At 38.7% G+C, this 13,084-nt stretch overlaps 1 protein-coding gene across 1 annotated transcript in view; it reads left to right on the top strand.

Annotated features, from left to right (window-relative positions):
- LOC127792056 (uncharacterized) overlaps positions 1-13,084 on the top strand; it is a 70,246-nt gene that overhangs the window by 27,203 nt on the left and 29,959 nt on the right. The window contains exons 6-9 of the mRNA XM_052322368.1: positions 263-346; positions 432-518; positions 7,443-7,534; positions 7,607-7,667. Coding sequence (XP_052178328.1) covers positions 263-346; positions 432-518; positions 7,443-7,534; positions 7,607-7,667 — 324 coding nt within the window. The remainder of the gene's footprint in view (positions 1-262; positions 347-431; positions 519-7,442; positions 7,535-7,606; positions 7,668-13,084) is intronic.

The following is a 13,084-nucleotide window of genomic DNA, read 5'->3' as shown; positions in this document are numbered from 1 at the left end:
AAAAAGGAAAACATGAAATGACAGTTGCACACTGGTTTTACCATTTTCACAATGATCGAATTTTTTTTTTTGGCTCATTGGTGAGAGAGTTTTTTTAGGTATCAAAATGAAGGCCTGAATCCTAATTATCCCTGTACTTTTCTTCTCATAAATCCTCAACCAGGGTATTTACCATTCTGTTTAGTGTCTTTTCGAACATTTTCAAGTCATTGTTTTCTGGGAACTTCACCGTGTGGCTTGGTGTTGCATTCATTGTTTGTAGAACGTAAAGCTTGCAAAGGTCGCTCTAAGATCGGGTGCTGGTAACATGGTCAATGGCATTCTCAGGAAGTTAGTTTTGCTTAAGGTTTGCCATATCTATTATTTTGAAGCATAACTAAGTGGCAACCACTTCTTCTTTAGTGACTGTTATTATTGTTTTGTGTCTGCAGGAGAGCAACTCTCTTCCTTTACCCAAATTGAACGGCAATGCCCGTGCAGAAGCACGTGCTCTTGCCACTGTTTATTCACATCCAGTTGTAAGTTCTGAATTTTGTTATGCATTGTTTTCACCCTAATAACAACTGCTAAGCGTAATTTGCAGCTAAACATAACAGATGACATAATGCAAACCGTTAAATATTTTAGCCATATCAAAGAAAATTCTAAATAGAAAACTTTTAATCTTTCGATGTTTTTTGTTGTGAGAAAATCTAAAGACCCTATTGATGTTCTTTGTTGTGAGAAAATCTAAAGACCCTATTGGTTGTTGATTACCTATGGTTGAGGTTTCAATTTTAAACTTAATAAGGTTGAATAAGCTTGATGAACAAAAAAAGTTGAATAAGATTATTTTGCTAATTGCAAAATTCATTTTCAAACCATGATTCTGATAACTGGAATGGACCATCTAGTTTGACCAGCAACCAGTTGCTGGACTGTCTGGTGGGCCAAAAAAGAGGCCTGTTCAACCATGTTATTATTTCTTCTTCTACTTCTTTTATTTTTTTGGATTGAAGTTATAATTATTTCTTATTTATTTAATTAATTATTTTGAAATTCAATTCAACCTTGGTTAGACTGTTTACCTTTTCCCCTTTTTCCTTCCTGATTCAATACCTTGTCTGGTTTTCAGATTGTTGCTTTAAACTAGAGTTGAATTACATGGCCAGAAATCCTCATTGCAGTTAACAGAGTGTCCACGCTTATCAAGGAGAATCATTTGACAAACTTCTTTAGTTTCAAGAAGTCCAGTGGATGTCCTAATCTATGTTATGTTCAACTTGATGAACAGGCTCATCCATGTGGGTGCTGTCATACTGTTTAACTTTGATGTTGGTTATAAAATTAGAAAATGCTATTGGTATACCTTTGTGTACACCTTAGGTTACATAAAGGTGTACCAATGACAAAAAAGTCCCTCATGAGGCACATAGAGGCGCGTGAGGCACATGTGAGGCGAGGGGTATTTTGGTCATAATACCCTCTTATGTGGCCCAAGATGTACAAAAGTGATGTACATCTAGCATGATTCTATAAAATTTGCTTTATGTTACAAATTCAGGCTGGTTAACTAAATGAAGTTGAATGTAGTCTTCTAATTTTTCTCATGATGGATATGCGGTGGTAGAATTATAAGAACAGTAGTGTCATCTCATGGTTGCTCCTCTCCCTCTCTTTCTTTTGTTTCCTTAAGCATTTAATCCCACAAGGTGGGTTTGGCTAAATGAATTCTAGACCTCCAACCATTTTTATCTATACTCATGTCCTGTGCAAGCCCGCAATCTTATATCATGTTCTAGGGGTTTCCTACCTAGTTTTCTTCGGTTTATATCTCCCTATTTTGCTACAAACTTTCTCTATATCATTCACTCACTTATAGGTATGGTATTGGTTTTCTTTCTCACATGTCCAAACTATCTTAATCACAATTTTTACTTCTTAGCTTCAATAGGCGTCGTTCTAATTTATTACATATGTGGAAAAGAATATTGTTCTATATTCTCTTGTGTATTTTCTGTATACTGTATACTAGGGATTAAATACAAGAGTGGAGATAACTAATCCCAAATAATTAGGGATTAGTCAACTCAATCAAGGAAGGACAGATAAGGCAAACAATACAAATAGGAAAGCAGAATCTTATCCTAATAAAAGGAAACTCTAACAATAAGGAAAGGTTTCTAGATTTCTAAAACTCCTCCTCAAGTTGGTGAGTGGATATCGTCTATTCCCAACTTGCTGATGATTTCTTGAAATCTTGATACTGGTAGTCCCTTGGTTAAGACATCAGTTAACTAGTCATTGGTTGGAGTATAAGGAGTACTAATCAATCCACAATCAAGCTTTTCCTTTATGAAGCGCTAATCTACTTTAATATGTTTGATTCGATCATGTTGAACTGGATTGGGAGCAATATTGATGGTTGACTTGTTGTCACAATAAAGTTTCATTGTCCCTTCTTGCTTAACTTGGAGATCTTCAACAATGATCTTGAGCCGTAGAAGTTCACATACTTCATTTTCCATTGCCCTAAATTCAACATTTGCACTAGATCGGGCAACCATGCTCTGTTTCTTACTTCTCCAAGTAACTAAATTCGCTCTTAGAAAAGTGCAATAACTTGATGTGGACCTTCTATATGTGAGAGACCCAACACAATCAACATCGGTATAGGCTTCAATAATCAACTTGGTACCTTTCTTGAATGGGATGCCTTTCCCTGGAGATGCCTTAAGATAATGGAGGATTCTGAAGATAGCATGCTCCTTTATAGGATCATGCATGAATTAACTTACTACTTCAATTGCATAAGCTATCTCTGGCCTTGTATGGGATAGATATACAAGTCTACCCACTAGCCTCCAATATCTTCCTTTATTGATCACACTACTCTTCCCTTTCCAATTATCTTGTAGTTTGGATCAATAGGAGTACTTCCTGCCTTGCTATTAAGACTTCTAGTTTCTTTGAGAAGATCCAAAACGTACTTTCTTTGAGATATAAAGATGCCCTTCTTAGAATAGGCCACCTTAATATCGAGAAAGTATTTGAGCTTGCTAAGGATCTTGATATCAAATTCTTTGGCTAGACACTTATTGAGAGACTCCTATTCAACTTTTTCATCCCTAGCCACAATTATACCATTAACATACACCAAAAGGGTAGTAACCATACCTTGACTTGAATGCTTAATAAACAATGTGCGGTCTCCCCTACTTTGCTTGTAGCCCATTCCAAACATTACTTTTGTAAATATGCCAAACCAAACTCTTGGAGATTGTTTGAGACCATACAAAATCTTTTTTAGTCTACATATTTGATTAGCTCCAAAGTTCTTGTCAAAGCTTGGTGGAGGCTCCATAAATACTTCCTTTTCTAGCTCCCCATGTAGAAATGCATTCTTCACATTGCATTGCTACAAACACCAATTAAAATTAGCTGCAAGGGAGAGCAATACTCATATCGTATTCGTTTTTGCTACCAGTGCAAATGTCTATTGGTAATGAACTCCAAAAGTTTGAGTGTACCCTTTAGCAAGCAGCCTTGCCTTGTATCTTTCAAGGGTTGCATCTACCTTATACTTAAAGAGTTCAGACCCATTTGCATCCTACCAGTTTCTTCTCCATAGGTAAAGTCACAACTTCCCATGTGTTATTCTTCTTTAGTGCATTCATCTCTTCTTTCATAGCTTGGGCCCACTCCTTAGTCTCTACAACCTCACAAAGGTGGAATTAGCAACTGAATCAAGAGCAGTGATAAAGGCTTTATGTTGAGGTGTTGGTTTGTGAAGTGAAACAAACTGGGAGATGGGATGATGGGTACATTTCCTGCTAGGTTTTCGTAATACAATAGGTAAATCTAAATCACAAAATTTAGGTTCATCAACGAATGAAGTAGGTTGAGTGATTTCATTACCTAATACTAGTTCAGTTGCTTGGATTTGTGTCGGTTTTGGATGGGATTTTAGTTCCCTTAAGTAAACTTGCAGTTTGGTTGGAGCTGGTTCAACCAGCTGGTGCTGTTCAATTGCCACGATGTCCTCCAATGAATCATATGGAGATGAAGAAGGTTGTGTATGAGTGGAAGAAGGAAGTGGTAGTGGAGAAGATGGTGTATGCATGGAAGAAGTGGTAGTATGCAGTCTAATCCTTGATCTTCCAATGAATTCTCCCCCTGAAGAGAGGGATTAAAGTGCTGGAAATAAGGTTCCTGTTCATTGAAGATGACGTCTATGATAACAAGGACTCTACAGGTCAATGGGTGATAACATTTATAGTCTTTTTGAGTAGGGGAGTATCCCAATGAAGATACATCGTAGAGCTCGAGGATCAAGTTTATTGTGTTCTGGTTATGTAGATTTACAAATGCAATGCATCCAAAGACTCTAGGAGGTGTTCGGTGATGAGGGAAGAAATCTGGACAGAATTCAGATAGCACCTGTAGAGGGTTCTTATTATCCAAGACTTCAGAAGGGACTCGAGTGTTGAGGTAGGCAACAGTTAAAAAAGCTTCCCCCCAAAAATGTTTAGGGACATGAGTGTGGAATGGGAGGGTACGAGAAGATGTATGTTCTTCCTTTCAGCAACCCCATTTTGTTAGGGGGTATCAACACAAGAGGATTCATGGATGATTCCTTCCTTTTTGAAAAAATGTGTAAGAGTTTGATTAAAATATTCTCTTCCATTATCAGACCTAATCCTCTTGATTGATGTCTGTTGATAGATTCAGAGGATTATGGAGGGAATTTGATTACGATTTCGTGGTCTAATCTTCCCAACCTAGCACAGATTCTATCTTTAGTATTTAGAAAGAAATTGGACAGATTTAGATATTTCCTAATTTTATTTTTTGTATCTTTGAATTTTGTATAGTGTACAACCTATCCTTCCTTATTGTTTATCTTTCCTATGTTGTATTCTTTTTCCCTATTAATAGGGGATGTAATATTTAGTTCATGTAATCGAGAGAATTATTTTCTTTGTTCCTCCTACATCCTTTAATCTACTTTTTACAATATCCCAAACTGAGTAGTGATCATTTTATGGAAGTGTTGAAAAATGGAACTAACCTCTAATTTCTCTTTCATAAGATACAACCGTGTAGTTCTAGTACAATCATCCATTAATGATACAAACCATCTGGCCCCGGTAAGATTGGCAACCTTTGATGGTCCCCGCACATCACTATGGATAAAAAAGAAAGATTCAGAAGCTCTTCAATTTTGCGAAGGAAAGGAAACACAATGATGTTTAGCAAGTTCACAGATATCACATTGAAAATTCTCAATTTCAACATGCTTGAAAAGTAAAGGAAACATGCTCTTGAGTAAGTTGAATGGAGGATGTCCTAGCCTAAAATGTTAAAGCCAAATTTTAGACGAGTTTGAAAGACGGGAGGATTTGAAGGAAGTACTAGGAGCTTTAGAGAGCACCAATCAAGTATCACCCCAACTAGACTTGTTGGAATCCTCAAGGTTGTAGAGTTTGTTCCGTTCCCTAGCAAATCCAATCATCCTCCTCGTTCTCAGGTCTTGTAAAACACATTGGTTAGCAGAAAAAATCACTTTGCAAGGTAAATTTTTGGTGAGTTGGCAGATAGAAGGAAGGTTGGTAGAGAACTTAGGGACATGAAGAACATCTTTTAGGGTGTGTTGAGGACTTAGACTTATATGTCCTTGGCCGGCAACAGCAATAGAAGATCCATCAGCAGTAACAATTCTTCTGTTACTAGGGGAAGGTTTGTAGGTGTCAAAACAAGTTGGGTTATATGCAATATGATCAGTTGCTCCTAAATCAAGTACCACAAGCCATGATAAGCAGAAACTTTAGAGTTTTCAGAGATTACACATTCACCTGACTGAGCTAATGAGTGCACATTAGAAAGCTTTAGAGAGAGTCAAGAAAGGCCCTGATTTTTTCAAGTTCTTGTCTTTGCAAAGGTTAGACTTTGGATGCTCTTGAGAGGGAGTTCCTTCTTTATTTGTTAGATTGGCTTGAGGTTGTTGTTGACCCTTAGTCCGACTGAGAACTTGGGCCTTTCTGTGAAGTTTGTAGTAGTTCTCTCTTGTATGTCGTGGCTTGTAGTAAGTACACCATACCCCATCTAGATTTGATTTTTTTGCTGAATCTGACCTTTGGTGTTGTCCAAGGCTACTACTGTCCTTGTCTCCCTTGATATCATGGTTGACCCTTCTGTTTGTAGGGTCTCAAGCATAACTGTTCGCTGATCTTCAGTTCTTACAATAGAAAAACTTCAGTTAATGATGGTAGCCGCTCTTTTCCTAGTTTTTAAACCCGGACCTGATTGAAGTCTATGGTCAAACCTGCCAAAAACTCAAATATCCGATCCCTCTCCATATAATATTAGCATCTGTTGAGCATGTCATCTGTATGTTCTGATAGTGGTTTATTTCTAGCCAAAGTCCCTTCATCACATTGTAGTATTATATGACCGAGAGTACCTTGTTTTGTTGTTGAAATGTTTGTCTTGAGATCAAATATAACTGCTGCATCTTGAACTTTGGAGTATGACTGATGGACAGTCTCCCAAATTTCTCGGGCAGTGGGAAGGAATACACAGTTTTTACTGATTTCAGGCCGCATCGAGCTCCACAACCATGGTATTATCATGGAATCTTCTTCATCCCAAGCTTGAAACTTGGGATCCTTTTTGCTAGGTCCAATTCCCTCCAAGTGGCTAAGCTTTCCTTCCCCTTTGAGATGTGTCTTCACAATTTTTGACCACAAAATATAATTCTTTTCATCAAGTCGATATTCTCTCATTTTCATAAGTTCTCCATTCAATGAATGCTGCAAAACAGGCCCTGTTGATAAGGAGGTAATACTTCCTGAGTCACTCATTGTCAGATAATGGAGAAGAAAGGTGCAAGTAGGGTCAGAAAGAAAGACAGAAAGGGTGCAAAAGGCAAGGCCGATTATCGGCAAGTTGCAGAAGGAGCAGCGAAAGGAAAAAGTAACTGGCAGTAATGCCGATTATCAGTAGGAAGGGCTGATTGCGAGATAGTCCAAGGATGGTGGCTCTGATACCATGTGGAAAAGCATACTGCTCTATATTCTTGTGTATTTTCTGTACACTGTACACTAGGGATTAAATACTCGAGTGGATCCTGTTTAGGTAACTAATTCCAAATAATTAGGAATTAGTCAACTCAATCAAGGAAGGACAAATAAGGGAAACAATACAAATAGGAAAGCAGAATCTTATCCTAATAACATGAAACTCTAACAATAAGGAAAGATTTCCAGATTTATAACATATGATTTTGTTTCTTATTTTGTCTTTCCTTGTATGACTGCACATCTGCCATAACATTCTAATCTCAGCTGTGTCATATTTTGCACATGTTGGCACTTAGTTTTCCCAACATATTTAGCTTGAAGCTACATTCCATTTCATGTTGTTTGCTTAAACTTATTTCAATCCTTTTGTCCGTTTTCTAGTGGATGGTGAGAAGATGGATAAAGTATATTGGGCGCGAAGAAGCTATAAAGCTGATGATGTGGAACAATAGTGATCCTTGCTTTAGCCTGAGGTTTGTGATTGCATCATCTTATCTCTAATTTCTGTGAAAGGGATCTCTTAGTCAGTTTAGTTCCTATGCCAGGGCAAACCAAGGCAAAGGATTTACAAGATCTGACCTTGTGATACAGCTTCAAAATTTAAAGGTGCTTGATTATTTCCATTATATTCATATTAGGCATCATATAGTTACTAAAAACTTCTCTCTCTCTCTCTCACACACGCGCGCGCGCGCGCACACAAACACGGAGTGCACATGGCTATAAACATATGCGTGCACATCCAATCATTCTCTTCCCCTTCCTATCTCCATGCATTCATGTTGAAGAAAGCATGTGCTTAGGCCTTTGTGCATGACATGTATATATATGTGCACAACCCCGTTAGTACCCACTTATACTTTTATTTTTTTATTATTTAATATTTATAATAACCTTCTCTCCCTCTCTCCTCTCACATAGATCTTCTTTCATACCGTCAACACTGTCAACTAGCAATCTCTTTTTGTTTGGAAAATTGAGATGCCTTCCTTGTCCTCCTCTACTTCTTCACTCCCCTTTTTCCTTGCTCTTCTCTTTTTTGTCTTTTAGCCTCTCAGTGAAGCCTCAGCCTCTTGCCAATTCTCATTCTTACACTAAAACTATTCTTCAATGACTATATTATGTTGGAAGATTGGTGGTATTAAACTCAAATTGGAAAGGATTTCCAAATATTTCCTTTTGCATTGTTTCCTTTTCGTAGTTGATTCTACTTTCAAATTGTTTCCTAGATTAGAGATTTTTGTAGCTTTCTTAATTTTGTTCTTCCCTTAGCCTATATATTGTTCTCTTCCCTATGGGTTGTATCCATCGGAGAATACATTCTCGAAATAAATATAGAGATTTCATGATGTCAGAGCTAGGCAACAAACCCTAGCACCGTCCAAGTTCCAGTCCCCCTCGTTATCCAGGTCCTAGCATTAGCCCAAGTTGTCGTCGATGCAAACAAAGGTAATCGTTGTTGCCATAGTCAAACCCAACCGCGACCAAAGCAGCCATCGCCATTGCCACTACAGTTGAGCCTAGCTGCTGTCGACGCAAGATCTTGATCCCAAAGCAGTAGTCGCCCAAGCAGCAGTCATCGTCACTCTTACAGCCAAGCCTAGCCACTGTCGATGCAGAATCTCAATTCCGAAGCAATCATCTTTGTTGCTTCTAAAATCGATCCAGGATGTTGTCGTCGTTGTTAGATGCCATCATTGCTAGCCCGCCACCACAACCTAGCCGTTTAGGCCTGCCGTCCACTGTCGCCAATCATCGCTGGATGAAAACTTGCTTTGGTTTCATGGTAGACACCCCTCCATTGCCAACCAATTTGGAGTTTGTAGAAGCTTCATCTAACCATAGCCCAAACCCTAATCCGGTCATCCTAGCCAATTTTATGTTGTCAGGACCAAGCTTGCAGACCACTGACTTTAATCCCTCCATTCAAATCATCCAATACAAACTCTACAGGTTGAACTTCCATGAGTGGTTTTAGTCGGTTCTTTTGGTAATTAAAGGGAAGGGGAAACTGGGCTACTTGACGGGGAAACTGCAACTCCACCTGCAACTGATCCGGCATACAAGACATGGGAGGCTGAAAATTCCATCGTCATGGCCTGACTGATCAACTCCATGGACCCAAAGATCATGAAGACGTACTTGTTTTACAATACAAGCCATGAGATTTGGACAATGGTTCAAGAGATGTACTCCGATCTCCAAAACTCTGCTCATTGCTTCGAAATTCGGTGTACCCTCCACAACACTTAGTAAGGAAATAAGTCAGTCACTGAATATTTCAACATTTTAATTGAGTTATGGCAAGAAATTGATATGTTCTACATCATTAAATGGAAGTGTTTCGATGATGATATTCTATATAACCAAATGTTGGAGAAAGAAAGGATGTTTGTTTTTCTTTAGGGGCTCAACAAAGAACTAGATGAAGTTAGGGGGCGTATTCCTGAGATAAAACCATTGCCCTCACTCAAGGAAGCATTTGCTATGGTAAGAAGGGACGAAAGCTAAAGGAGAGTGATGTTGGATTCAAGTCTAATGGGGGAAGAGACCCAACTAGGTTCTGCCCTAGTCACAAACCAAATAGATGTGTGCAGCCATTCCTAACCACGACACCTAAAAGAGAACAAATCTTGGTGTGACCACTACCACAAGCCCTACTACACTAAAGAGACTTGCTGGCACCTTCATGGGAAACCTGCAGATTGGAAACCTAGAAGCCAACGGAAGCAACATGCTATTGCTCATGTAGTAGAGTCTACTTCGAACCAAAAAAGGTCGGCTGCAACCTCGTTCACCGATGAGCAAATGGAGATATTAAAGAACCTACTAACACAATCCAGGTCTGAATCACCTATTCCTACCACCTTTGTTGCCAATGTCGCACAAAAAGGTAACTCTTAGTCATCCTTTTGGTTAAAATATGTCTCTAGTGAATGGATTGTTGATTCAGGGGCCTTAAATCGCATGACTGGGTCATCCACTTTTTTCTCTTCATATTGTCAGTGTGATGGGGAGGTAAAAATTACTGTGGCTGATAGGAGCTCTTCGGTTGTTCTTGGTATTGGGAATCTGAATTTGTTTGGGTTAAAGCTCAAATCTGTCCTTCATTTCCTGAATTTACAATGTAATTTCATTTCTACCAGCAAGTTAACTAAGGATCAAAACTGTGTAGTAACCTTTTTCCTACTTATTGTGAATTTCAAGATTTGGCTACAAACACAATGATTGGCAATGTTGAGGAACAAAATGGCCTTTACTATTTCACTGCTTCTCCTTCAAGGTCGGGTCCACTCAAGAAACTTTCTTTGTCTAGTGTTTCTGATTCAAATGTTTTCCTTTGCCATAATCATCTTGGTCATCCAAACTTTACTTATTTGAAGTACTTGTACCCGAATTTATTTCTCAATAAAGATGTTTCTTTTTTCACTTGTGAGCACTGTATCTTTGCCAAACATTCTCGCAAACATCATCCAACCCACTTTTACCATGCCTCCAAACCCTTTCACCTCATTCATAGTAACATTTGGGGGCTACCTCATGTGCCAAACATTACTGGTGCTCGATGGTTCATTATTTTCATAGATGACTATACCCAGGTGTGTTGCACCATTTTCAAGCAATTCCATAAACTTGTTACCAATTTATTTTAGCCATCTATTTAGATTCTTTGTTTTGACAATGGGATGGCATACTTCACCCGTGAATTATACCTACCTTACTGAACATGGCATTTTTCATCAGAGCTCTTGCCCCTATTCTCCTCAACATAATGGTATTGTTGAGTGGAAAAATCATCATAATTCTTGAAGTTGCTTGCTCCCTTATATTCACTACCAATGTTCCAAACCATTTTTGGGGGGAAATTGTGCTCACTGCTACTTATCTTATCAATCGTCTTCCTTCCAAAACCCTTCAATTTCTACCTCCTCTCCATTGTTTAAGCTAAGAGTTTCCTTCAGTCCGTCTCCTCGATTCCCTTCCACCAAAAATATGCGAGTGCACGGTATTTTTTCATAATCCTAGTCTTACTCACGGAAAACTTGATTCCAAGGCTTATAAATGCATATTCCTTGGCTACTCTCCCACTCAAAAAGGGTACAAGTACTACTGCCCTAATGCTTCTCCTCAGGAGGAGAACTTAGTCGAAGATCATCATTGGGATCCATTTATCTCCCTATCAATTTCTCTTACCCTTCGTCCCCAATGCTTCTCTTTAGGGGGAGAACTTAGTCAAAGATTATCATTGGGATCCATTTATCTCCCTTCCAATTTCTCTTCTGCTACCTAATCCTACATCCCAGGACCTCTCTGTCCAACAATTTGAAATTGATCCCAAAATGGTGACTGGTCAAGGGGGAGAAGCTGGAAAATCATCTCAAGAGGAGCTTATAGTCTACTCTAAGAGACCACGAGTTCCTCAGCAAAGCATACCACTAGACTCGGAGCCAAATCCAGTGGAAGATGCGTAGCTTGGGGAACGTAAGTGTACAATTGATGATCTTGACATGCTTATTGCCCTAAGGAAAGGAGTGCGGTCTTGTGCTTAGTACCCCATATCCATCTATCTTACTTACTCTAATCTCTCCCCGAAATTTAGGGCATTCACTTGAAGACCAGACCATGTAAAGATTCCTAACAATGTTCATGAAGCCCTTCAAGATTAGAAGTGGAAGGCAGCTGTAATGGAGGAAATGATAGCTCTAAATGTGAGCAAGACTTGGGATATTGTTCCACTTCCCAATGGGAAGAAGGTTGTGGAGTGTAAGTGGATCTTTACCACAAAACTAAATACTGATGGAAATATAGAGAGATACATGGCAAGACTAGTTGCTTAGGGGTATACTCAAGACCTATGGTATAGATTACGAGGAAACATTTGGTCCTGTTGCCAAGTTGAATTCTATTAGAGTCCTTATCTCTCTTGCTGCTAATCTAGATTGGGATTTACAACAGATGGATGTAAAGAATGCATTTCTGAATGGAAACTTGGAAGAAGAGGCATATATGAGACTCCCTCCTAGGTTTGAAGAGGATAGAGCAGGCGTAGTGTGTAAACTGAGCAATTTCTTGTATGGACTGGAGCAATCTCCCAGAGTGTGGTTTACTCTATTTAATACAGTTATGAAGCAGTTCGGTTACACTTAGAATCAGGTAGACTATACTCTCTTTAGAAAAAGGTCTAAAGATGAGAAAAGGACCAATGTTATTGTCTATGTAGATGATATGGTAATTACTAGGGATGACACAAGAAATCATCAAGCTTAAAGATCAATTGCAGGCATAATTCAAAGTAAAAGACTTCGAGCACCTACAATACTTTCTTGGGATGGGAATTGTTAGGAGTAAAAAGGGCATCTTTATTTCTCAAAGGAAGTACACCTTGGATTTACTGAAGGAGACAAGAAAACTGGGATGCAAACTTGTAGGGATCCCCTTAGACTGAAATTGGAAGCATAAAATTATCGAAGAGATCCACCAGTTAAAAGAGAGAGATACCAACATCTTGTGGGGAAATTAATTTACTTAGCTCTCACTATGCTTGATATTACTTATAGCGTCAATGTGGTGAGTCAATTCATGCATGTTCCTACAAAGAGGCATTTTGAAGCAATGGGTTAGATTCTTTGCTACCTAAAGGGTACTCTGGGAAAGGGATTACTATTAAGGAAAAATGACCAATGAGGTGTTGAGTGCTATGTAGATGCATATTGGGCAGGTTCAATTGAAGACACAAAATCCACTACTGGGTATTACACTAGAGTATGAGAAATTGTGGTGACCTGGAGTAGTTGCAAGAAGTAGTGTTGAGGCTGAATACAGGGCAATCGCTCAAGGGGTGTGTGAACTAATCTGGATTAGTAGGTTGCTACGAGATCTATCTATTCCAATGGAAGAGCCTATGAAACTATACAGTGATAGTAAATCAGCCATTAATATAGTTTATAATCCTATTCAACACGATAGGATGAAGCATGTGAGGATTGATAAAAACTTCATCAAGTCAGAGATCAACAATAGGA

This window comes from Diospyros lotus, chromosome 15, assembly GCF_014633365.1.
Source record: "Diospyros lotus cultivar Yz01 chromosome 15, ASM1463336v1, whole genome shotgun sequence".
NCBI classification, from domain to species: Eukaryota; Viridiplantae; Streptophyta; class Magnoliopsida; order Ericales; family Ebenaceae; genus Diospyros; species Diospyros lotus.
Note: the sequence above shows the minus strand (reverse complement) of the source record. Positions and strands in the feature narration are given on the sequence as shown.